The sequence below is a fragment of the Haplochromis burtoni genome, unplaced genomic scaffold (genome assembly GCF_018398535.1).
Source record: "Haplochromis burtoni strain Fernald_Lab_line unplaced genomic scaffold, NCSU_Asbu1 Contig_39, whole genome shotgun sequence".
Lineage (NCBI taxonomy): Eukaryota > Metazoa > Chordata > Actinopteri > Cichliformes > Cichlidae > Haplochromis > Haplochromis burtoni.
In genome coordinates, this window is record NW_024582400.1 from 2908810 (window position 1) to 2936237 (window position 27428).

The window sequence follows — 27428 nt, forward strand, 5'->3', positions numbered from 1 at the left end:
ACTGTAACTTAAGCTAATGATTAGCCAGTGTTATTTGCAGCTAAAATGTTTACATTTCCAAAGATGCAGATAGATAACAAAAATAAAAGTTATTAAATATTCTAATTTGCCTAAAATATAGGATTTAACACTTATTTGTACTGTATATTTAAAAAAAAATACAAACTGTTGATTTAAATATGAAGAAACATGAAGATTCATATAGAGCAGGCTGAGTGCTCGTGCATGTGACTAACTCAGTGATGGTGGTGCTGATGTGAGGTGAAGGCACGCGCCGCGAAATCGTGCGAGCGCGCGCCCCGATCACCGGTAAAGGACGATGCGGCTGTGTGCGCGCACACCCTCCCCGGACTCGGTGTCTCTGCAGAGCGGACAGCTCCCCGCTCAGTCGTCCTCCGCCGTTGACAACCTAGTAAAAACGCCACGTTTCCGCGCGGCTGTCGATGCCACAGCCGCGGGACGAGGAGGCCTGTAAGCTCCACCGCAGTCCGAGCTCCAATCCGAGACGCAGCACTGCGGTTTGTCCGCTTTGGCCATGGCGCAGCGGAGGAGGCTCAGATGAAGGACGCCCTGCGCATCGGCTAAAAAGCTGGAGGAACTTTCCTACTGCTGAATTCCTCTGAACACAGATGTGACACTCCTTCTTTAGAACAGGAAAATTCTCGACTAGCTACAGAGGGAAGCAGACTAAACCGACCAGGCCCCACTGGAGGTCCCTAAACCTCCCTTTGGGCACCACCGGACAGAGGGGGCGGTGTAAACATTGGTAGGAGCAGCAGAAGCCATGGCAGACGCGGCGGAGTGCGGGGTGAGAGTGATGTGCCGCTTCAGGCCCCTGAACGAGGCCGAAATTACCCGAGGAGACAAATACATCCCCAAGTTCAAAGAGGACGACACCGTGGTCATAACGGCAAGTCTGCACACACTGCTGTCACCTCAATGCTGTTTACCTGTGTATGTGTGCGCGCCCAGTGATTTAAAGGAAAAGACACCTGCGGACCAGACACGAGTGCTGAGCCATACTGCAAATTTCGTTGTGATCGATACCAAATCAATACAGGGCCAGTATTACCGATACTAATATCGATACTGTTTTAACTTAAACATTTTGTACTATATGTACTATGGGCTATAAAAAAATAGAAATAAAAAAGGTTAAGACATTTTTCATAGCGCATATTTGAGGTTTTTTGGGGGTTTTTGTTTCGTTTTCACAAAAAATATGTATAAATAATTTAATATGAATCAGTAGGCTTCATACTGAACTTAGAAGATAGAAGCAACAGAGGAGCATCCTATTGCGCTAGTATCGATCTGGCGCCAATACTAGCGTTGGTATCGATACTGTCGATATATGGATCGATCCATCCACCTCTACCTAATGCCAAATACGCAGTAAGTCTTTGGTGGTACAGAGGAGCATTACAGCAGCTTGGAAATATTTACTTACAGACTGCCTCTTTACACCTGTATGATGTTACTTATGTTATTATAACTGATCAAAACTGTCTGATACACTCATATGTAACATCTCAGTGGTTCTCAGTTGGATTCAGCTCTATGGGAAGTGCCTACACCCATCAGTAGGAATCCTAGGCCTACTGCACCAGTATTAGGCCTGATGTGGGTGCATGTGGGGGACTTTATGGCCCTCCTCTGCAGACAATCAAGGATATTTTTATTTGTTATACAGTCAGCAGAAATCACACACAAATAAATACATAGTGAGGTATTTAAAAGACCAGTGACAGCTGGGAGTCTACTGGTCCTACATGTTGATAGGCCTATACTGTATATATAGCCAGACGTAAGCCAGCATAGACACTGCCTCCTTCAAAAGCCACTTTATAATACAGCCTGCTGCTAAGTGTGTGATTCAGTATGTTATTAGAAATTATAGTATAATTTTATTTACAGACCAATATTTAAAGGTAGGCACATTAGAATACATGTGTATCAAATCAGGTTTTTACAGGAACAACTAAGTAAATTTAGTACTATGTGAGTAATGTTAAGTTCTTTTAAATGCTGCGTAAGTAATTTTTGGTACTTTTAAGTGAATGTAATTATCGCATCAGTCATTTTTACTTTTGAGTCTATTTAAGTACTGCATGAGTAATTTGTAAATGTAAGTACTTTTAAGTGGATGTAAGTACTGTGTAATATAATATATAGTATAATATGCATGATATGGCCTGCCCCTCAAAAAGTACAGCATACTTATGATATAAGGTGGGCAAATATTGTTGGCATTTCTGTTAAATTGCCAGAGAATAACGCGGTAATTACAGAATAATTATCACCTTTAAGTATTTGTAGGTAAATGTAATTGCATAATAATTATAAATAAAATACACTGAAATTCCATTTAATTACAGAACAATTACTTCATTAGTGGCAGGGTGAATTAGTGTCACAACCTAACCTCATGCAGGTGATGAAGGTCACTGACCCACTGCCAAACCGGTCCTGCTGCATGGTGTTGCAGGCATCTCCACGTCTGTCGCACGTGCTCAGTATGAGTCTGCTCTCATTTCTAAAGGTCTCACAGGTGGACCTGCTCGTTCATTGGAGCTGCACGACGCTGGGCTGTGAGCACACGTCCCACTACAGGATGTCAGGGCCTCGCGCTACCCTCACAGAGTCTGTTTCCGACAGTTTGTGGTTGAAACACGTAGTCGAGGAGCAAGGTGGGGGTCATTTCGTAGGGCTCTGGCAGCGCTCCCCTTGCTTCTTCAGCACTGTCCGTCTGACCTCCACACTCTGGAGACTGGTTCAAAAACTCTTCGGTGGAGGAGCTGGACAACCTGTGCAACCTGGGGTGAATCGGTCTCTCCATTGCACCTGCTGTCACTGCTGAAATGGACCCACACTGGTTTCTGCTTCCTAAAAAGGCACAGTGGTATCCCTGGAGTTTAACTTACTGCGAGTCATGCTGTGATGATCATGTGTTCCCTCAATATTTTTGAACAGTTCAGATCTCTTATTAAAAGGATCCGACCTCAATCACCTGATGCTCTGACGCTTCAGAAACGCCCGTGTTTATTTTGTACAGGACCTCTGAAAACATGTTCTTTTTATTCCTAATGAGCCTGTACCTCATGGTACCTCATTCTTATTTATTTGTACATAAATGGATAGTTTTTCTTTTTACATCAGATTACATCAGATTTGTGCTTTCTCTATGACCCTACCATCTTTAAAAAAAAGGTGAATTTTTCTGTAAAATCTGCTGCAGAGAGAGGGTGACTGAAGACGAAGATGTGTCATCTCCATCAGCAGCCCTCCGTTATCTGTGCAGTTGCTTTAATCGCCCAGCAACACTTTCTCCTCTGTCAGGACAAACTTGCGCACCGCCGCCTCGTGCCATCAATCAGCAGAGCAGAAGCACATTACCGACAAACACACCCAGATACTGTCTGTGTCAGGGGTTTCTCTGCTGTATTTTGGGGGCTCAGAGTGCTGCTGCCGCTGCCTCCAAGTGCTGAGGGTGGCGTTTTTGCAGCAGGAATGAGGCTTTTCCCCTTAGAGCAGGAGTCAGGAGCTGGATGAATGATGGATGGCAGTTACTGGAGCATTTTGAAGAAATGGTAGAGATTTCTGGCCCAGCTTCACCCATTTTCGAGCTGCACCGATAAAGAGAGAGAGGATGAAAACTGATAGGTTAAAGCTCTGAATCCAAAATCCAAAGCAACCAATCACGCATGTCCACAGAAACATCCTCTAATGAGGCAGCTACAAGTACCATCTTTTTTTGTCCATAAACTGGAGAAGTTCAGTTTCTTTGTCCTTTGCAGCAGGTATAGAATTAACTCCATCAGCATTTTGATTGGAGTATATGCTTATATATATGTATAAGTATATAAATGAGAGGAAGACTCAGGGAGGAACAGCTGGGGAAACACTGTGGAAGCTTATTGACAGAAACACGAGATCCAAAAGTGAAAAATCACCACTCGATTCAAAGACGTGATGCAGGAAATAAAGGCTACGGTAAAGAAAGCATAGAACACAGGAACCCAGAAATCCAACGACACCAGGAACGACAATAAAACCTCAAAAGAAGCCCAAACTCATTCACTCAACAGACACTTTATTAGGTACACCTTCCTCGTTTTTCCTTAAGAGCTGCTTTAATTCTTCATGGCACAGATTCAACATGTTGTTGGAAACATCGTGCAAAAGTGTGCCAAGAAAATATCCACCCACACCATTACGCCACCATCGGCGGTGTGAAGCGCTGATACAATGGCAGGTTGGATCCATGCTTTCAGAGTGTCACCCTACCATCTGAATGCTGCAGCAGAAATTGAGACTCATCAGAGACTCTTAAATATTTGAGCTAACGAGCAGTTAAACGAGTGTACCTAATGAAGTGACTGGTGGGTGTACATTCACAAAGAATTCAAAATAAAGCAAAACAAGTCGGCGGTCTTTGTATCCATGTTTGAATCCTTTTCCCAGAGTGTTTGAATCTTCGTGCCAAACCCCCTTATCTGGCTGTTTCTAACAGTATATCTGCATTATTGATACAGTTTGGTGAATCATGTTTTAAATATCACGGGCGACTGGGAACAGCTGTGTTCGGTGCTGCAATGACTCTGAAGCCTGTCGCTGTGTGTTTTTGTCTTTGTCATTGTGAATCAGGGCAAACCGTACGTGTTCGACCGCGTGCTGCCTCCCAACACGACGCAGGAGCAAGTGTACGACCAGTGTGCCAAGCAGATAGTGAAAGGTAAGAAGCTTTAAACTGAGGAAGCATAGCTCTTTATGTAACCGTCATCTATCGAACATCTGCACACAAACTTAATCTGCTCTTCATCCTTTTTCATTGTTGCTTTACATAATGGAGCCATGGAAATGAGTGTTTCCCGGAGCAGCAGGGCTGATGCTGGAGTTTTGGGGGGCTGACATTCATTTTTAGGCAGTAAAACTGCATCATTACTATTAGATATTGTATGCATGTACATGTAATATGTTAGAGTTGTATTCATAGGCCAGCTATTTAAAAATGTCTCCTCGCACCAGGGTTTATATGTTCCAGCTGTATGCCACGAATCCATGAATTTTCTTCTTCCATTCCTGCCTGGCAGCTCCATCTTTAACATCCTTCGTCTATCATATGGGTTGTCCCTCTTCTGCACATGCTCAAACCTTCACTTACCTCTCTAACTTTGTCTCCAAACCCCGAGCTGTCCCCCTGATCATTTCTAATCCTGTCCATCCTGATCACGCCACACCTCCTATACACTGAAGGTAAAAGCACTTCTGCACAGGACACACCTGTGCGTCCTTCTCTTCCAGCCTCCTCTCTCCTCTAGATGCATTTTAGGAGTTGAAATGTCCTTCAACCCAGCATACAGTTACTGGTTTCTAGTATAACCTCTGAAAAATCTCTGCAGGTAGCATCAGTAGATGGATGCGCTAGTGTTTATAACTGTGAAGGTTTAGTGCTCATTTACCGGAGAAGCGGGCTGGACTGTGTCTGACTGTGTTGTTGCACCCTTGTGTCTTTGTGCTACTCCAGATGTGCTGGGCGGCTACAATGGGACCATCTTCGCCTACGGGCAGACGTCCTCCGGGAAGACCCACACCATGGAGGTGAGACGCTCATTAGATCATGTGTGCTCTTAAACCCTAGTGACCAGATGTCAGCTGCAGAGGGGTTTCATTCCTTTGAAGTTACAGCTTTTTTACATAAAGGTGACTAAAGACTATCAAAGTGACAGCAAATACTCTCTAAAGCCCTTTGTGTAAAGACGTGCGGTGACTTTTATTTGGAACTTTCAAACAGTTGGCGGATTAGAGCACAGCGGGCGTTGTGTAACAGGCTTACTGCCAACAGGAAACCCACTCAGGCTCGTGCGAGGGGTAGGATTCAAGGAATCAAAAGCTGGTAAGGTTAACATCTTGGAAAAGCCTTTAATCATCACGTCCAACTCAGCGTGTGTTTTAAAGGAGTGAAATTGAATGAGTAGAAAATGGTCAGAGGAGCTCTTCGTCATTTCGGCATGTCACCAGTGTAACTTCAGCTCTGAGTCTAATCCTCAAGCCTGGTTTTAATTCTCTGATCTGATCTCTGCTTCACCCTCTTTAAGTCAAACTTTTAAGTCCACTTCTGAACCCAGATGTTCTTTTTTAAATTTCTTCATTTAAAAAGGCTTTGAAATTGGGCTTTGCAGCCACAGGACCTGGGTACCTTGCAGCCATTGAGTCGACCATGAATTCATCTCGATACCAAAATATTCTAGAGTAAAATGTAAACTGTCCTGCTACGTGAAACCTTAGAACTGACAGAGGATGCAGTTTCTTTGCAACGCGCCTGTTCAGCTAATAACAATGAAGATCAGTTTAAATCATATAGCACAAGGTCATGACAACAGTCAACTCAACATGCTTTATATCGCAACATCCTCTGTGAGCAAGCAGTTGGGGACTGTGGGTAAAAATAACCCGCCGTTTATAACAGGAAGAAACACGGCAACATGCTGGAGCTGTTTGGGGAGTTAAGAGGAAAGAGAAACGAGAACGAGAAAATAGTCACCATTTGTTGGTCACCAGCGGACGTTTCAGGCTCCGGTTGCCTAGGAAACGCTCTAATGTATTTACCACCCCCAACATATGGCAGCATTAAAGAGCCATGTTACACACAAAATGATCAAAGGGAGAAAAAGACTGACCCTCTACAGTTCGCATACCGCCACAACAGGTCCACTGATGATGCCATAGCCCTGACACTACACACTGCCCCGTCCACACTGAAAAAGAGAGAACGTATGTAGAAATGCTGTTTGTAAGATTAAAGCTCAGCAATTCAAATAACCAACCTCGTTCACCTCGAAGCTGGACAGGACAACTGCAGGATCTAGGAACTGAGCAGCTCCCTCTCGCAGGCTGGACCTTAGCTCAACCTGTACTGACAACGCCAAGACTTGTTCAGACTGGGCAGCACACCTCATCCCACCATCACACTGCAACACTGGTGCTCCAACAGGGTGTGTACTGAAGACTCCTCTCCTGTACTCACTCTAACACCTACGACTGCAACGGCCACTGAACAACTCCATCAAACATCATTGTGAAGTTAGCGCGACAGACACTAACACAGTGGATTCTTATCACACAACAGTGCTGATAGAGACGGCTTACAGGAGCGAGGTCAGCGCACCTAGACCCATCGGTGTCATAGACAACAATCTCACCTCAACGTCGCAAAAACAAGAGATTCCTGATAAGTGTGACTCTCCGGAGCGTGCAGAGAAGTAAACCCACAAAAACCACCCAATCACCACATCAACGCTGCTGCTTGGGTTGAACTGTAAAAACGTGAGAGATGACAGCTATCCCGGTTCCTTGAGATAACATCTGAGCATAGAGGATCCTTTAAAACGACGGTCAGTTACACACAAACAAAACAGTGAAGAAGGCGCCAGCAGCGCCTCTTCTTTCTCAGGAGACTGAAAAGATATCAGCATGAGCCCCCGCATCCTCAGGAACCTTCTATCACTGTGCCATGAGAGCATCCTCACTGGATGCATACACCACCTGCTATGGCAACGCACCGCCTACAACTGCAAAGCTCTCACAGCGAGATAGTGCAGGTGCTACCTGAACGGATAAAATTGGAGTGAGCTCCCCCCTCCAAGACAACTACAGAAGCGGTGCCTGAGGAACGACGGAGTGATCCTCAAGGATCAGTCACCACCAGCCAATAAACTGTCAGACGCTTCCATCAAAGGAGCGTTCTAGACCAGCATCGTCCCGACCAGCAGACTGAAGACAGCTTCTTCATCAGGCCATCCAGAATGCTGAACACTTTCATAACACCTCCAGCTTCACTACTGACACTATAAACACTAGCACATCACTACTTACAGTCAATGCCAACTGTTTTGACACATATTCACACTCCTGTATATTTTTATATTTATTTATTGTACTCTATTTAATTATGTAAAAATATGTGTACACACACACCACACTAACACACCACACACACACAAACACACCGCACCACACACACACACTAGACATAAATATTTAGTATACACATCCAGAAATGCATATACTATTATATATTGTACATATATTTATTAGTTTCAGATGTAGCCATTCTTGTATTTTGCTTGTTTACTTATTGTATTTTGCACAACTCTGTTGCTTGTGAAGCTCGCACACAAGAATTTCACTCACATGTGCTGTACCAATGTACCTGCACATGTGATGTGACAATAAAAGTGATTTGATTTGATTTGATTTGACTGCAAAAACTGCATCGCTGTAGTATAACACATGACTGTTGTTGTGTTCAGGGCAAACTGCATGACCCGCAGCTGATGGGCATCATCCCTCGCATCGCCCGCGACATCTTCGACCACATCTACTCGATGGACGAGAACCTCGAGTTCCACATCAAGGTGAGAACAGGAGTCATTCACAGTTTACCTCCTGAAAAATGAACTAAATGTCAGGTGTGAGCCGCTGCACTGGAGACCTGCAGCCTGTGGCCGTCTCTGAGATGTTTGTTAACAAAGTCTGTGAAAGGAAAAGCACACACACAACCCAAAAATGTTTTATGTGAAATAAAAGGTAAATGATTGAGTTTACGGTGCAGTAAAGACCTTAAATCTGACAAAGTGAGGAGGATGAATTCATGTTCAGGGCAATGAATTAAAAGTTTTTAGATTTGTGAGACAGATGCATTTCTCTATGCAGGTCTCTTATTTTGAAATCTACTTGGACAAGATCCGAGACCTGCTGGACGGTAAGAGAGGCTGTTTATCTGAAGCACTCAGCAGTCTGTTTTTCTTCAACTGTGACTTTTGTGATCTTTTTTCTGTCTGAAGTGTCAAAGACGAACCTCTCCGTCCACGAAGACAAGAACAGAGTGCCTTATGTGAAGGTTTGTGAGCTGAGCGAGAGCTGTGACACAGTCATGTGTTTCCTGCATGAGGATCCTGCAGGTTTAGCTTTTCATTTGTTAAGAAGTGAAGAGGTTTATATATTTAATCTCCCCGTGTGCCTGAGCTGGAGCTTCAACTCAGCGAATGTTTAATTTTAGATGAACGAGTGATTCAGTTACCGTTTCAGTCGTCTGTGCAGGTTTACTACACCTAAAAACCTTAAAACTGCGATTTTTCGGTCTTTTCTTTATCCTGTAATCGATGCTCATGTCCACACTGGCTGCTGCAGGTCATGATTCTCCTTTTCAGGGCTGCACTGAGCGTTTTGTGTCCAGTCCAGAGGAGGTGATGGACGTCATCGATGAGGGCAAATCCAATCGGCATGTAGCAGTGACCAGTACGTATTTTTATATGTCTGCTTCAAAAGCGGCACATTTTTAAAAGGTTTCCTGGTATTCATTTCTACACTCACTGACCACTTTATTAGATACACCTTGCCTGTATCATGTTGGGACCTTCTGTTGCCTTCAGAGCTGTCGTGAATCGTCATAGATTCGACAAGTTGCTGAGACATTCCTCAGATTTTGGTTCACACTGTAGAGCAGCTGGTCTATCCACACAGACTCTCTGTGGTGGAGCTGTACAGCATCAGCAGCTGCTTCACCTCCAGTTTGTTCCTCCCGAGAAACTCTACAGGAGGTGGAGTCACTGTTGGGCCTTCCTCAGCACTGTAACTGTGTCTTCTGACCAGGAGAGGTCCACAGTGATATAAGGCCCCATAATTTGAAAGAGGAAACCTTCGCCATGCAGTCACCTTTAATATTGAGGAGGGTAGGGGCAGTTTCTCCCTGAAGTCGATGATGACCTTCTTCCTTTGTGTTGATGGACACGTTCGCTCTGCTCATCCCTGCAGGCTGAGGTGGTGGGAGGAGGTGGCGCTTAAAGTCAACAGGTTCTGTGTTTATGGAAGTTAGGCAAGGGGCAGCCAGTCTGCTTCGTTAGAAGCTGGGAATTGTTCAAAACTATTTGTATGGAGTCCCAGAATAAACACAAAAGGTCCTTTAACCTCTTAATATCCATCAAGTTAGCGGCAAAGCCCTAAAAGTCAGGATTTTAGCACAGCTCCTGAAACTTCTTAAGGAGGCAGAAACACCTCAATATCTAGATTTAAATGTTTTAATTTCACCTGAAATCTTAAAAGAAGATAAAAAGCCTTTTCTGGTTTCTTTTCTGCGGTTGTAATGATTTTTTTGCTTAATTTTGTAGACATGAACGAGCACAGCTCTCGCAGCCACAGCATCTTCCTCATCAACATAAAGCAGGAAAACGTAGAGACGGAGAAGAAGCTGTCTGGGAAGCTCTACCTGGTCGACCTGGCTGGCAGCGAGAAGGTTGGTCCAAGCGAGATCAGAAACGTGTCGTTAGGGTTTGCTTCGAGACTTTCCTGAGCTGTAAAGCTGATTGATAACCTGTTCGATCGCTGTTTGGTCAGGTGAGCAAGACGGGAGCTGAGGGGGCGGTGCTGGACGAGGCAAAGAACATCAACAAATCTCTCTCAGCGCTGGGAAACGTCATCTCAGCTCTGGCTGAGGGCACCGTAAGTCCATTCCAGTTCTGTTTCGTATGTAAGTGAAGAAGTATGAAATATTAGAAAACCTCAGCACAGCTGTATTTTCTTTTCTTCAGAAAACCCACGTGCCGTACAGAGACAGTAAGATGACTCGGATCCTGCAGGACTCTTTGGGAGGGAACTGTCGCACCACCATCATCATCTGCTGCTCACCGTCCATCTACAACGAGGCCGAGACCAAGTCCACGCTCATGTTTGGACAGAGGTATCTGCGAGCTCTTCTGTCTAATGTACTCAGTGCCAAAACAGGGCAATGTTTTTTACTTTCTTTTTTCCATTTTTTCCATAATTAATACATAAAAAAAAAACAACAGAAATTTTAAAAAGGAGTCTTTCATCCTTTAAACAGCTAAGATTTTACGTACCACCATGTACAGTTTCATCTGAAGTAACCACAACCACCTCATATTTTTAACAGAGGAAGAGAAACACAAAAAAACTTTCCTCCTTCATAGCTATGTTCATCAAAGACCTCCAACTACCCTGCCCCTTCCCTGGTACTGCTCCCCGAACCCACTGCACCACTACTCCTATGCAGTGGAACCACATCCGCCACATACTTTCAGATACTTTTTGTCCCACTTCTTCTTTTGTCCAGTTTCCTCAAATTTTTTAAGGCCACACTGCACACACTGCTCATATATGTCAAGTTTTTAGCTAATAGCTCTCTGGGAATCACCTTGTTGATCCAAAAATACTAGTTTATGTCTGTCAGACTGTGTTATCTTTGGTATTTTTCACAGATTCAACCAAAGAAATTGGAGCAAATTATGATTAGACTGAGGCTACGTCCACACGTACATGGGTATTTTTGAAAACTGAGATTTTCCGTTTTCGTTTTAAAAAAAAAATCCCTTCCACATGTAAACGCAAAAACGAAGGAAAACGCTGCTATGAACGTGCCAAAGCAACAGGTGGCAATATATTCCTAACTGTGTAGAAATGTTGGCCAATCAGAAGTCTAGAAGCCTGGGTGGGAAATAGTAAACAAAGATGGCGCATAGAAGCAGAGCTGAGTACTATGTGTGGAGGGACAGAAACTGTGTGTATATGTAAGCATGTAAACACTACAGAGAGTAAAGTTAACAGTATTTTGTCTAAGTACGCCATTGTAGAAATTCATTTCACCGAAACAATAACGTGGCGCACAGTGTGACGTCAAAAAAGGCGCACACCTTTGACCTGCGTTTTCTCTGTTTTCCTCATCCGCACCTAAATGCAAAAACTGAGTTTTCGAAAATCTTCACCCTGGCAGGAAAATCTCAGTTTTCAGTGACCAAAAACGGCGTTTACGTGTGGACGAAAGGTGCAAACGCATAGAAAAATCTGCATTTTCAAAAATACCCGGGTACATGTGGATGTAGCCTGAAAATTAGTTTAAAAAACAGCCAAAGACATTCAGAAAGCCTGGAGAACTGTTGCTCGAGACCACCTTAAAAGTCTGACTCAGGTTATATAAACCTTTCCTCACATACAGCTGTTACGAAGCAGGAAACTGGATCCTCAAATAGCTACAAGACAAATTTTTTGCACTTCTGCAAACGAAAAACTTAACAATTACAAAAGAAAAAGCTAAAGTCAGTTTTGAATCAAACACAGAGTTGCTGTTTGTGTTTGTGGGAGAGTATCAGTGTATCCAGTCCATCTGCAAAGGTACACAGTGACTCATTTGGTGCAAACTAGCAAACAGATGGCTCTGAGATTCCCGCTGTGCATCTGGGTTTATTCTTATTTATAGACTCCGACACTGCCGCCTTCTTGTTTTCACGTCATGTAAAACTGAGAATAATGAACATTTTCTATTTTCTACACAGTCTTTTCCTCACACTTCATTCTGAAGCACATTTCATTCATCTGCTTCACTTCTTTAGATGTTACAGTTTCATAAAAGTGACGCATCTGTAAAGATCCTCGACAGCAGCGATGTAATCATTTATTTTAAAAATCAAGCTGAAATCCACTGAGCCTTGATCAGTGAGTTCAGACTGAGCAGTGTCACAGAGGCTGATTACTGTGCAACCATCTGCCCTCGGCTAAGAGGAAATTCAATTAATTAGGAGATTTCCATCATGAGAGGAAAGATCGAGAGGGGCGGAGGTCCTCTGGGAGAAAGCAGACTCACACATGTAGCATGTGGAAGTGACTGTATTAGGTGGAAAGGTAGAAAACACACTCAGAAACAGCTGTAAAATGTGTTGCTTTATTTCCACTAAGACAGCAAAAACATGCTTACCTGCAGGGAAAAGGGAAAAAAGGCTTAAACTCTTGGATGCTCCGACTACTTTCATCTGATCATGCTGAATGTTGCAAACTTGCATGGTCAGATGATCAAATTCCTGCCTGTGTGGGTTTTTTTTGTAAGCTCTTGTTTTCAGCAGATGATTTTTAAAGAAGTAGAAACTAAGTAGTGGAAAATAAACCTGAAAATGTTGCTTTTAATCATTGTAATCAGGGGTTAACTTGACATTTGGTGGGCAGGGGAAGACTGAGATCCTGTGTAGCTGTGCAGCAGGAATAATCACAAATAAGTCACCAGATTATTAGTTTTCTTTGATTTAAGCTGCTGAATCAAACACACTTTAATAGATGTTACATGAATGTGGAACATAAAGGTGGAATTTGATGCCTAAAACTTAATCCCAATCTAACCCCTGTCCATTACTGTAAGATGAACCACACTTAAAGTTCAGCTCAGTATTTTGATTCGATTACTATATTAACTCAATGAGCTGGAACAAACTGTCAATAGAGTCCAGAGAAGAATTCTAACAATCAGGCACGATGAGATTAATTAAAAGACTAATGCTTACTGTCTGTGTCCGCTCAGAGCGAAGACCATCAAGAACACAGTGTCTGTGAACCTGGAGCTGACGGCCGAGGAGTGGAAGAAGAAATACGAGAAGGAGAAGGAGAAGAACAAGAACCTGAAGAGCATCATCCAGAGGCTGGAGGCTGAACTCAACCGCTGGAGAAACGGTGAGATTAAAGCGGCCTGCAAGGGCTGATTAAAGGAAACAGCTGCTGTGAGCTCCTGAGTGTTGATCGGTGGTTACGCAGTGGGATGTTGGGTTTTTGTGACCAACATACATTGTTGTTGTATCGTACAGCTCCACAGTAAGTTATGAATAGTTAACGTGCTGCCTTTCTGCTTCCTGTGCACTCATTTCTATACCTTTAAATAAATGATATTTCAAAGGGAACCCACCTTCTGTTGCACAGTTGCTGCTTGGTGGGACTTATTACAGAGTTACGCATCAGATGTCCTGATTAAGATAAGATAAGATAGAACTTAATTATCTTAATCAGGACATCTGATGCGTAACTCTGTAATAAGTCCCACCAAGCAGACCTCAGACCTCAGCCTGAGATGTTTACCAAGGAAGCTAATAAAGAGGCCCTAGTTTTACAGCAACTGCTTTGTGAACGTGTGATGGGAAGGTGGACGAAGGGTGGGATGGACAGTTGTGGTGAAGACAGAGCCAAGAGAGAGTTTTTGATTTAGCAGGCGAGTGATCCACGGTCCAGCCCTCACCGATGGCCATGAGCTCTGGGTAGTGACTAAAAGAACAGGGTTGTGGGTACAAGCTGGACTCCCCAGAGGTAGTTTGGTGGCCTCGCTGACGCCTCTCTTTGGAGTTCTTCTGGGCACGTCAACCCTTCAAGAACTCCAGAGGAGGTACGGAGAACAGAAGAAGAAGCTCCTCTGCCTTGCCTCCTTAGTGTTAGAGATCCAGCAAGGTTACGTTCTCGTGCTGACGCTGTTCGGCATCTCCTTCCCTACGCTCCTGAACTATCCTTTAGGTGCCATGATTTCATATCACAGTGGGACCTCCAAAGCCTGATAGATTGGTTTACCCGGATCTGTAAGGACTTTGGGCAGACTTTAAAATTAAAGGTTGAACTTACACCAGGCAGGAAAAAAGTGCTCAACACGTTCTATTTGAGACGTCTCAACATGAGAAACAACCACAATAAGGGGATATCAGAGCACCCCATCCAACTGGTGGAGACGTACCACCTGGGAAGAGACCCTCGATAGACCCAGAAGTCACTGGAGTTATTAAATATTTCATCTAGTGTTGATGAGGAAAGGACGTCTGGAAAGACCTGCGCAATCTGCGACCTGACTCTGGATAAATGGAGGAAAATGGATGGATGTTTTGTAATGACTCACAACACAGAAAGCAATCAAAGTGGAGCATCATCAGCAGCCTCCTTTCCTTACATCTTAACATGTGAATACCTAGCAGAGCGTGGCTACTTGTTCACCGCTCGTCTGCTTATTTCTCTGTGCACCGAGGTCTGAAGGACCTGAGGAGTGGTGACACTATTTTCCTGAGATTGGATTGGTCTGTAGGAGCTGTTGCTCTCCAATCTGGAGCATCATCAGCTTCAAAAAGTTGAAAAGCTTTGACACTTTATCACCCGAGTATCTTACAGACTGTCTGGACTCATTTTGTCATATTTGGCTGTAAAATTACCAAATAATTCTCATCTTACATGAACCATTTAAATTTCCGCTGTAGCTCAAACTGTGAAATGCACATAGTAAAATCTAGGAGTTGCTGATTTTTCTGTGTTCAGACTTTGTGAATGCTTTGCTATACAGTGATACGCCGAATATTCCAGTAAAACTCGCCTTCTCTTTTTTCTAAAACCGTTTGAACGTTCATTTAAAATGAGTTTTATTTATATAGCGCCAAATCACAACAACAGTTCCCTTAAGGTACTTTATATTCTGTAAGATAAAGACCCTAAAATAATACAGAGAAAACCTCAGCAGTCAGACGACACCCACCCTGTGAGTAAGCATTTGGTGTCAGTGAGAAGGAAAAACCCCTATTAAAGCTATCAGAGATTAAAATGAATTGCTGATGATTAAATAGTGCAGTAGTGGTGTGTACTAGTAGCTGCTACTTTGTTTTTAGGAGACTTTGACCTTTGACCTTTGAGAGTCAGATGCTCTCTGTGACACACACACACAGAAAATGTTTTTTTCTCCATGCATGCCAACAAGCAGAAATAAAAAAAAAGTGGGCGGCGGCCTGAGAAACTCGAGTGTCATTAACCGCACAGGCTCTTTTAGGTAGCTGTGTGTGCACATGCTCAGTCTGTGACGTCTGGAAATCACATGTAATTACTGCTCAGATTAATCTGCCGCTGTGATAATGTGTGGGGCCTGATCGGCTCACGCCTTGTCCTGCCCGAATGTTGTAGATTCTGCATAACCCCACCATGAAGGACGCCACGCTGCCTGTGTGTGTTTCCCCACCACACTTCCTCCCTCTCTGCTGAGACTGCAGGGTCTCCTTCACAGCATCCTCGCCCTTTTTCCCCCATTTCTGTTGCATAGTAACCACTCCTCCTCCTCCTCTCAGTCCTTTCTTTGCTTTAATGCCTCCCCGCCTTCACCCCCCTCCTCCCCCTTTCTTTCTGTGGCCATTGTTGCATTTTAATGTTTAATTCCCCTGTGGATGCTGATAACACTCCCCCTCCTTAGCATCAAATCAGCTCAGCTGCAGCAGCCAAAGCTCCTGACATGTAAATGCAGCGCTCTCACACACACACATACACACACATCATGTTGATACAGTGTTTGTGGTTTGAGTCAGCCGCTGGCTTCCTGCCCTGCCGTTTAAAAGGAAGCAGCTCTCCGCCTCCTTCAGTCTGTCCTCGGCTCCATCTCCTCATTAGCTGCTGGCTTTTATCACCAAACCCACAGTTAGAAAATCAATAATCACACAAACACTGGTGAAGTCAGCATGATTTCACTCAGTCAGTATAACTGATGCAGTTTTCTCCTGAAGGAAAATCATCAGAATTGTAAAAATAGTAATAATAATAGTAAGTTGTGTGCTGGCTTACAAACGTAGCCAGCCCCAAACCTGATGTTTCAGGAAATGCATCAGGTTTATTTTAATTATCTGATAATAACTTATCTAATTTACTTTGATAAACTACAGTATCCTGGTGTTATCTTGACTGCAAGGCAACAATTGTTCCTTTTATGTTAAAGGACTGCTGCCAGGATTTACTACCCTACATGCACGTTGCAGATGATTAATTTGGTTTTGTGCATTACAATAAAACGTCTCCACTTTAGTCTCTAATGTCCAAAAGAATTTGTGGTTTGTTCAGATGCATCTTTGCAGACCCTAAGCTATGCTGCTGTGTTCTTTTCAGAGAGGTGAACCCTTCTTCCCACTTCATTTATGAAGCCTGCTTGAGCATCAACATCTGGTTTGTTACTTCAAAATGCGTAAACTGAGGCTTAGTTATTGCACTTATTACAGTATTTACACTTTTATCGTGATTTAAAAATTCTTCCACAAAATTAAGATTATATGATGCGACGCACTGAGGCATGATGTAACAACTATGGTGCTACTCGATGTGACACCATACCACAACATATGGCACGATCAGAGTGTTTAAAACGTCGTCACACTAACATGTGTGTATATAATGGATGCATGAGTAGAATATCTAACAAGTGAGTTCCTATCGCAGGGGAGAACGTTCCTGAGGAGGAGCAGCAGAGCTCTAAAGATCAGAGGAGTGGCGAGCCGTACGACAACACTCCCATCATCGACAACCTGCTGCCAGCCGGAGGAGGTGTCTCCGTCTCCGGTGACGAGAGGAGGAAGTACGAGGAGGACGTAAGGAACCTGTACAAACAGCTGGATGACAAGGTGAGCAACAGGACGAGGCTAAAGCTGGTTTATTGTAAACATGTCACATACAGCTATCTCAGGATGGGTTTTATTCATCTTCTGTCTGGAACAACGTGTTCGAGCTCCTCCCCCTTTCTTCTGATTGGCTGCCCCTCATAAAAATAGATTTGAATGGCAGGTGGTTCACATATATGGTGAACCACCTGCCTATATATATATCATATAGCTGATATATACCTATATGATGAACCACAGAGCCAAGAGTGTTCGATCAGTCTGAAGCCTGAGCTTTGGGCTCACAGGGATTACATGTACACATACTGCCCTTGTTATTTAAACAATTCCTGAAACTCTGTATATTTTATTGCCGCTGACAGGATGACGAAATTAACCAACACAGTCAGCTGGCGGAGAAACTCAAGGAGCAGATGATGGATCAAGAAGAGGTTTGTCTCCCAGCTCAGGTTAATAGTAATGACAGAGCATGCCTGCGTATTTCCTCTGACATGTGTTTTTTTTTAAAATCTGTGCAGCTGCTGGCGTCAACACGACGCGACTATGACAAGATCCAGGAGGAGCTGTGCCGGCTGCAGACGGAGAACGAGCTAGCCAAGGAGGAGGTGAAGGAGGTGCTTCAGGCCCTGGAGGAGCTGGCAGTTAACTACGACCAGAAGAGCCAAGAGGTGGAGGAGCGAAACCAAGCCAACGCGCAGCTGACCGAGAAGCTGCAGCACAAGACGGTGGGTGGTGACTTTCCTGAATACTACTAGATTACACATGAAGTGCAGCGATGCAGAGGCATGCTGACAGGCTGTCTTTGTGGCGGCATCCTCAGGCGCTGCTGTCGGTGCTTGAGAGGGAGGTGAGTCAGCTGCAGGAGCTAAACGGCCTGCAGAGAAAGCGTGCTGCCGAGGTCCTCAACCTTCTGCTGAGAGACCTCAGTGACATCGGCGCCATCATTGGCACCAGCGATGTCAAGACGGCTGCGGTGAGCACCCACGTCCACATGACAAAAACCTTACCAACCTTACCCGAAACAGACACATGACCCTTTAACCCGGCCCGTCCTCCTTCCCTCTCAGTGCTCAGAGATGAAGGGGAACGGCTCGGCGCTGGAGGAGGACTTTACCGTTGCTCGCCTCTACATCAGCAAGATGAAGTCCGAGGTCAAGTCTTTGGTCAACCGCAGCAAGCAGCTGGAGAGCGCCCAGGCCGACGCCCACCGCAAGATTCAGGCGAACGAGAAGGAGCTGGCGTCCTGTCAGCTGCTCATCTCCCAGGTAAGCGTCACCTGACTTCGTCACGCTAACAGAGTTCTCCTGGGGTTTGGTAGAGTGTCAGTCACGTGTTGCTGTCCCTGCAGCATCAGGCCAAGATAAAGTCTCTGACCGACTACATGCAGAACATGGAGCAGAAGAAAAGGCAGCTGGAGGAGAGTCAGGACGCTCTCACCGAAGAGCTCGCCAAACTGCACGCTCAAGGTCGGTCCTAGAAACCTCCACAGACTCTTAAAAACCAGACTCATTTATACAGTTAGGCAGTATGAGCACAGCTGACATGTCATCCCAGCCCGAAAAAAAGAAAAGCTCAAAACAACAAAGACAAAGATGTTTCTAATGTATGAGACACCATTTTATCCTTTTAGTTGTTACTCATTCAATAACCATTATTTAATCAGTGTGTTTTTTAGGTTTTCTTTATACCTCAGTTACACACAAAGAAAGCACTGGAAGGTCTTTAATTTGAACTTTATCCATCACTGGAGTATCACATAGATTAGGACTTAACGACACTGTATCTTACAACATGCAGGGTGCTCTGAGCACGAGTGGCCAGTATATTATGTCTGAGTATCACCACAGGGGCTAAAGTGGGATCTGGCAGGCAGGGGGACCTTAGGATCAGGTGCATCAGTGCTGTGTGGTGAAAATAATTACTCAATAATAAGAAGAAGAAGAATGATGATAATGATTATTATTGTCTGCTGCTCTATCACTAGCTAGACACTGAAGTATCACAACTACGACTTCATTTGCATCTGCACCATGAACGCATCACATGAAGGTATAAGTGGGCCGTGGGATTTTATTATTATTACTGAGCAAATGTGTCCATGCAGTCAGTCTGCAGCACATAAGAAATAATTGCCAGTAATGTGCATTAAACTGCCATTCTGAACCTTTGAGGCCGTCTTTAACCCCTACATCCACATTAGTCAAATTTCACATGTGTATTGTGTGTGCACTGTGTTCATGCGTTCCAAGCATCATTACACTTTCTTTGGTTTTTGCTTTTGTGGAAGAAGACAGTCGCCTTATGACATATCCAGGCGATGGATGTGATATAGTCTTGCACATCAGAGGTTGGTTTTTTTTTTACGATTAAGATGAATTTGACAAAAAGGGTGGGCTGAGTAACTACGCTATGAAGGTGAGGGTTTGTCTTTGGTTGTGTTTGAGTCTGTGAGTCTATGGTTTGACCCCCGGTGGGAAGTCTTTTGTCTGTTTCATCAGACTTGATTTAAATTGTCTTTCAGTAAAATATCTCATAGTTTGAAGTTTGAGAGTTTAGCTTTGTGAGTAAATTTGGTCTTTGCCTCCGGTTTCTGACACAGCACAATTATTCTGTCTTTAGAGAAAATGCACGAGGAAAAGGAGAAGGAGGACATCGGCAGAGCGGGCGGAGACGATGACATCAAGGTAAAAAAAATACAGCACAAAATTGATTTTGATTTTTACAAAATATTAAAATCTGGAACCTAACAGAGTTCAGCACAGTCTGAACTCTCTTTCTTGTTGTTTCTTTAAGTAGTCTTCAGGAATAGTTCTCCCGGCTTCTTGAAGGACATTCAAAGCTCTTCTTTGGATGTTTCTGCCTTTTGTTCTGTTCTCTGTCAACATGATCCCACACTGCTTCAATAATGTTGAGGTCCGGGCTCTGGGGAGATCAATCCATGTCTGATAGTGCTCCACTGTGTGTTTTTACTGCATTAACAATGTGTTTGAGATCATTGTCACGCTGAAAAATGAAGCTGTTGACAATCATATGCTTTCCAGATGATTTTGGATGGTGTATCAAAATCTGATGGTACTTCTCTGTTTTCATAGTTGATAATTTTAACAAGGTCTCCACCACCACTGGCTGGAAAAATGCTTCTAAAGATGATCAGGTACAAGCACTGGACTGCAAATGAGTGAAAAAGCAGCCAATGTCCAAATAAAACCTTTGAAAGAGCTTCAGAAAGCCTGAGAACTATTGCTCAAAAACAATTGAAAAAAAAGAAAATCTGGCGGCTTGGAAGTAAAGCGTAAAGACATGAGGGTTGATTCAAGACATTTGTTCATATTTGTTCATGTTCCAGGTCAGATTGAAGGCAGGAGATCCAGTAACTAGTAGTTAACTACTAGTAAACTACTAGTTACTGTTAACTAGCTAACTAGTAGCTGAGACACTTCCAAGTAGCCTGATTTAAAGTGTTAGACCTAATACAGTCTAACACAGTCCATGTCATAGGTTTATCCAGTATTTAAGTGCTCCAGACTGACCCAGAAAAACGAGCAGCTTCTAACAGGAAGCTCTTGTATTTTGGATCATGGATTTGGGATTATCGTAGGGTTATTTTAGTGCGTCATGTTTCTGTTCAGTGTCCTCTGAGGGAATAATGTTGCCAACCTCAGCTCTAATGTGTTTTTATGTCTTCAGAAAACGCTGGAGGAGCAGCTGGAGAACCACAGGGAGGCTCATCAGAAGCAGCTCAGCCGCCTGCGGGATGAGATCGAAGACAAACAGAGGATGCTGGACGAGCTCAGAGAGTGAGAAAACATCAGCAAACGCACACACTGACGCACACAAACCAACTCTGAGGATGTAACAGCACAGCAGGGGGGAGACGATGGGAGATTAGGGGAGAGATATCACAGGGAAACCCACAGATGTGCTCAGGTTTTAGATTTGAAACTGTTCTACACAAATCCTGATCTTTTCAGACGAGCTCAGGCCACGAGCAGATACACACATATAACCATTTTAATATTCCCCTCAGCCCTCAGAGTAGGGATTTCCACTCAGGTTGTCTTCAAAGGGGGACTACTGAGGAGAAGAAGCAGCTCAGAGAACAAGTGCGAGCAAGGAGCTACTGCCTGAAAGCGATCAAAGATCTGGGCTCAAAGTCAGCTTCTGCTTCAAAAGAAGAGTTAACATGACTAGAAAGTGACTTTCAAGGCCTCAACCTGCAACTTTAGAGCCTCCAACTAAACATGCTTCGATTCCAAACCACATTTTCTGAAACTAGAGAGCGTATTTATTAAAACAGTTTCCCCCTCTCAGTCTAAATCAGGGGCTGTTACTGGAGCAGGAGCGACTCATGTCGGATTACTACAAACTGCAGGCGGAGGAGCAGGAGAAGAATGCAAAGCTGGAGAGGCTCGTGTAGGTGAACACAAGCATCTTAGAGTTAATTTGAGACAATAAAAGTGTCACATGGTTTGATTATTGCTCTGTTTTCTGTACAGGCTGCTGAATGAACAAAGGGAGCAGGCCCGAGAGGACCTGAAGGGCCTGGAGGAGACTGTGGTGAGACTCAGTGATGGCCCCATAACCACTCTCACCTTTGAAGTCACAGCTGTTCTAACCTTAGATGTCTGTTTAGTCACATAGCAAAGCAAAGAAACTGCTGGAAGTCTGCACCAATGCAGGCTTACTCAAAAACAGTGCTTTGTAATATATTTAATGAAAATGGAGGCAAGTCAGAGGATTAAAGAAATGTTGTTAGTATAGTGCATCTCATTGATCCAGCTGTTCACAACTTCATCCCAAAGAGTCGTTCGGACATATTTCTTAAAACTTCTTTTTCTTACATTTACATAAAAAGGGGAGTTTCAGTGATCGAGCCTCAAACGGCTGTGATTTGATGCTGTATAAATGGAACAGAATTTAATTGAATACCCTGAGTAGGGATGGGAAGCTGGATACTGATGTTTCAACGCTGTGTTGAGCTTACGAAGCACTGATCTGAAGTGCCGTTCAAAACACCCACTTCACATGACCATGGCTTTTTCAGGTTTCACCTTAGGTTTGGCCGATGGTAGAATAAACCTGATGACATCTTTAATTCAGTTCAATTTAATTTAAGAGTATTTACATACAAATGAATTCAACTGAACTGAATTAAAAGGAAAAAAACAACAGTCTGATGATTCCCTATGAGCAAATACTTGGCGACAGTGGGGAGGAAGAACTCACTTTAAAAAGGAAGAACCTTCTGGAAAATGTAAATCCCAGAACTATTATGTGGGTCTAACTTCCAGCTTTCACTCCCTTCTTGTTCACTCAGGCCAAAGAGCTGCAAACTCTGCACAACCTGCGCAAACTCTTCGTCCAGGACCTCACTGCACGGGTTAAGAAGGTAGATCTTTTTACTGTTGACACATATGACTGGTCGTTTAATGTAGTTTGGTGTAATTTTCCTCTATTATAAGAGTGCAGAGCTTGACTGTGAGGAGGGACTCAGCAACATTGCACAGAAACAGAAAATCTCCTTCTTGGAGAACAATTTGGAGCAGCTGACTAAGGTCCACAAACAGGTACGGTTGCTATACAGAGGCTGAATCCGTAAAATCATTATAAAACAGAAATGCTGAGCGCTGTGAGATACAGTGCGATAAAATAATGCTCAGTAACTTCATGCCGCCGCCCTCAGCTGGTCCGGGACAATGCAGACCTTCGCTGCGAACTGCCCAAGCTGGAGAAGCGTCTGCGAGCCACGGCCGAGCGAGTCAAAGCGCTGGAGAACGCCTTGAAGGAGGCCAAGGAGAACGCCATGAGGGACCGCAAGCGCTACCAGCAGGAGGTGGACCGGATCAAAGAGGCTGTGCGGGCCAAGAACATGGCCAGGAGGGGATACTCTGCACAGATCGGTGAGGTTTTACTTCCATTTATTATTTCACTGAGATAGATGTGCTCATGTGACAGCTGTCGGACAAAGAAGACCGGTTCACACAGGGGTGAAACCTGCCACCAGCACCGTAGCTGAACCTGGACACAAATACATTTCCGAATGAGTGATAGTGTTTCTAGATAACTTCTATATGTTTAAATAACCATCTTTACGCTAAAGAGTAGCAATTTAAATTGTTTTTGCTGAAAGCATGCTGATTGGCAGGATTGTTTCTGTGGCCTGGACACTGATGCTTTTGTTGCTGTGCTTTTAAAACACAGATTACAGCCATTTGTGTGTGTTACTTCAATAGAACACTATTGCAAATAGATGCTTATCAGCACAATCTGACTCAAATATTTGCAAAATTTTCCAATTTGTGTGAGAGGGATTGTAGTCAGCCCAAGTCAAACTGCAATGTTAAACCTGTTTCATAGTACAGATTATACCCTGGTGACTGAGGTGGGGAAGAACTCCATTTTAACAGGAAGTGACTTCCAGGAGAACTATACTCAGGGAAGGGCAGCCAGGGATTCAATCCCTCTGAGAGTAGCTTTTCCAGTTGATATTTCAACCAGAAAAATTGAAATATCTGAGCTGGTTTAAACTTGAAACAAACAAACAAAAAATAAAACACTGGATAAAAAAACAGACCTGAATATGGATCCCTGGGAGAAAGATAAATCAGGCAATGGATCAAGATGTCCTCTTTTTTGTGTTTTCAGCAAAGCCTATCCGGCCCGGACATCATCCACTGTCCTCCCCGATCTGCAGCTCCATCAGAGCCGGAGGTGTTGATATTCATAACAACTGAACCCACAACAGCAACATAATCCTGTGAGTGCAAAAATCTGTTTTCTATTTTACGAAATATAATTTCCTTTGCTTGTCTTACACATGGCTACCACCAGGGGGCAGTTAACAAATATATCACTTACACATAAACTGGATATAAGACAGTCTCAGAGATTTGCCTCTTGTTGCAGACGACCATAAACAACTCAGTGCATGCTCACCACCCCACCTGGATCCACAAGCAACGCCCCTCCTCTTGGAGCACCAATGGGAGGCCTTCACGACAGACTGTCATCGCTCGGAGAAGCACCATCCAAACATTGTGTAAATACTGATGAGACATATTTAATTTGCTGAATGTAGATCTCAGAGGCCTCGTTTATAACACATTCGCTGTTATAAGTTTAGTTTTCTGGATCTTCTGATGGTAGATTGTCGTTATTATGCAACAGATTAAAAGCTCGAAGTTTATAAGTGAGGCCCTGAATCCGCTTCTGTATTAGAAATGAAAATGAAGCTTAAGTTTTAGGTTTGCGCAGCTTTACAGGAGAAGGCAAACGTGTCCGTTTTTAGATAAGTATTGTTTAACGTTTTAGGAAACAACTTGCTTTTTTCCTTTTTTTCTCAGTCGTCATGATGACAGAAGTGACACCACTCGAGTGTATCTGATCAATATGAAGCTACAGCCAACAGACGGTTAGCTTAGGTTAGCATAAAGACCAGGGAATGGCAATCACAGAGATCTTTGGTCCTGTACCCTATATGCCTCTTTGCAAACAGCCACTTGTCATTAGGTTGGTGGAAATACACATTTTTCCCTTGTGATCCAGTGGTTGCCAGATGATTGCTGACTGGTCTCTAGGCCTATGTGGCTGACGCTACAGCAGCATCCCTCCAAAATGGCACTCACACCGAAGACAACAGTTTACTATGGATAAAGGCCTCATCCCACTCCGTAGCCTAAATGGCGACCATTAGGTTGATAATTGCTCCGAGCTCTTTATGGACAGTGTAATCACTAAGTGCGTTAACGACAACTCATTGCAAAAAAATTTAACACGCATAATCAGCAAATTACGCCCCAGCTCATTTACGTCAATGCCTGAAGATGATTTCTGCTGTTAGCTGGGTAGCCCTAACATGCATGCTACCTGCATATTTTGGAAAACATCTACAACTTATTTACAGATCCTGAATTGAAAATCTCATCCATATTTTTTAGAAGTATTTTAACTATGGACCAAAAAATTGTACCCACCAAAAACAGACTCACTACAAGCTACTAAACTGTAAAATGATTGCATGTGACATAAAACATTAATGTATTATTTATAATATAACGGAGAAGAACTACTCTTCCCGCAATCCTTAACTGAAACAGCGGCATCTCTGATTGGTGGAAGTTAATAATAATAATAATGGATTGCATTTATATAGCGCTTTTCGGGGCCCTCAGAGTGCTTTACAAGTTGCTGTTGAATGGCATTGACCTTGGAAATGTGTAAACCTACAAACATCAGAATGGTCGAGTTGCAGTCAGGAACATAGCACCATGCCACATCGATAACTTGGCTACACTTGACCACACACGCACAATACAAACTACAAACACTAAATTCTAGAAGGCTGGAAGTCGGTTGCTATGGAATCTAGGATTTGATTGTATTATTGGATGAGTAGTTCTTTCACTGTTAAAAGTCATTATGTACACAGCAGTGCATTATCTACTAATTGGAAGGTCAGTGGTTCAACTCCCGGCTTGTCTTGTGTTCATGTTAAAGTGTCTTTGGGCAAGAAACAGAACACTGAGTGGCCCCAGTGCATCCATGAGGGAGAATGCTAGGTTCAAAGCACTTAGACACAGTGAATGGGTGAATGAGTCCCAGACCCCGTACCTTAGCTTTTTTTCCTTTATTTATTTAGTAGATCAAATAAAATCCGTTTATCGTCACGATTTATCTTGTTGCTGGTTGGTTCAAGGCTTAAAACTCTTTTCTGAAACATCAATGGAGGAAAGGAGTGGAATATTTATTTCTGGAAACAGAACCTAAAATAAAAATGGCTGTTTCACCATTTTAACCTAAGCAACTGCCTGCAGGATGTAGCTTCATGCTTACTTTTATAGATGTGATTTGTATCAAAGCAGGGCCTTTAAGTTTCTAACCTCGATGATGTTGAAGGTTGTTGCTGGAGCTGGGCAGCAGAAACATGCTTCCACACAACTGTCTTTGCATGTGTCTTGTCTTCCAGATTTTATAACTTTTGTGTTTACACTTTTGTTTGATTACAGGTGACAATCAATAAAAAGAAACCCTTTGATTTGGTTTTAGAAAACATGCTCTGGGCTTCAAAAAGATTTTTCTTTTTTTGTCGTTTTGCAAAGAGGGATCTCATACAATTAAATTGCGCTGCTGTAGCTCTTGAGGAACACTGACCAGCCAATCAGTTGCTCCTAGGACTATGAGCCTGGTTTATAACTCTGGTTTAAAGCTGATTTAAATTTTTTCTCCCCACACAATTTCAGTGTCTGGATTGTTGTAACAGTCTGCACTCAATCTGTAAAGTTTCTGATTGGCCAGTCAGAGTCTTTAAAAACAGATTCGAAGGCAGAATAAAGGTTTTTCCCCTCAGGCCAAAGTAATTAAAATCTCAGTGGATAAGCTGGATAAGTTCTTGCCTTTAGAAAACTGAAATCATCAAAACAGCACTCCAGCTTTAGAAATGAACACATTTCTCTACATTGACTTGTGACTTTGTAACTTTCTTTTTTAACGTCAAGACTGTAATTTAACGAGGCCTCTTGACCCTTTAGTGGTACATTAGACGTTTGTGCTGCTTTCCTTTATGGTGCCTGTTTAACATATTTTTATGTACATTATTGTCTCAGTGTAAAAGGCCCAATTACAGTTGTTCTTTGGTTATAGTCTACCATTTTAGTTTCTTTTAGGTATCAAAGAGTAGCAGTCATCAAGCTCGAGGACGATACCCTACAGTCAAGCTTGATGACTGCTACTCCTCTAATGACGACCCCCACCCTTTGAATTAGCTTCTTGACCAGTGGCAGTTATTGAGCTTGATGACTGCCACTATTCGACCAGTCACTGGGCTGGATGAGTGCTGCCACACTTGACTGCTACCCTGCTGAACATAAGGCTGACGACTCGGGTAGGACTGGGCCTTAGTTGTGCAATGTGACTTTCGGGCTAGTTGCTTTTGTTTCTGTGGATGTTGCTGTAGAATGTTACAATTTCGCAATGGCTTAGTTGCAGGACAGCAACAAGCACAGACGACGAATAAGTGAATGTAACTGCATGGACTAGAGCTTGTTGTGTTAAAGGCATGCTCAGGGAGGGCAGTTTCTGTACAGGATGCATTTACCTCATCATGTTGTACATTTTTTGTTTTAGCTGTAGCATCGTGTATCCAAATATATCTTACAACTGATGCAATTAAATCTAATAAAGATATATCTATTTAACTTGCTTTTTTTG

The 27428-nt window shown here is 43.4% G+C and overlaps 1 protein-coding gene across 1 annotated transcript; it reads left to right on the forward strand.

Annotated features, from left to right (window-relative positions):
- The first annotated feature begins 249 nt into the window (after positions 1-249).
- LOC102306255 (kinesin heavy chain) lies at positions 250-27415 on the forward strand. Its single transcript, XM_005919951.3, has 26 exons — positions 250-910; positions 4648-4735; positions 5528-5601; positions 8313-8417; positions 8716-8764; positions 8847-8902; positions 9213-9300; positions 10170-10294; positions 10396-10500; positions 10590-10738; positions 13361-13509; positions 17044-17225; positions 17585-17653; positions 17741-17947; positions 18043-18195; positions 18290-18487; positions 18571-18688; positions 19842-19906; positions 20910-21019; positions 21534-21635; positions 21719-21779; positions 22540-22611; positions 22685-22789; positions 22906-23122; positions 23868-23979; positions 24129-27415. The coding sequence occupies exons 1-25, from the start codon at positions 785-787 to the stop codon at positions 23954-23956; spliced, it is 2862 nt and encodes a 953-aa protein (XP_005920013.1). The 5' UTR covers positions 250-784; the 3' UTR covers positions 23957-23979; positions 24129-27415.
- The last annotated feature ends 13 nt before the right edge of the window (positions 27416-27428 follow it).

Coding starts and splice junctions, on each gene's coding strand:
- LOC102306255 (XM_005919951.3), top strand. CDS start 785: ATGGCAGACGCGGCGGAGTGCGGGGTGAGAGTGATGTGCCGCTTCAGG. Junction 9,301..10,169: donor TCGGCATGTAGCAGTGACCA/GTACGTATTTTT, acceptor TTAATTTTGTAG/ACATGAACGAGCACAGCTCT. Junction 21,780..22,539: donor AGGGCCTGGAGGAGACTGTG/GTGAGACTCAGT, acceptor TTGTTCACTCAG/GCCAAAGAGCTGCAAACTCT.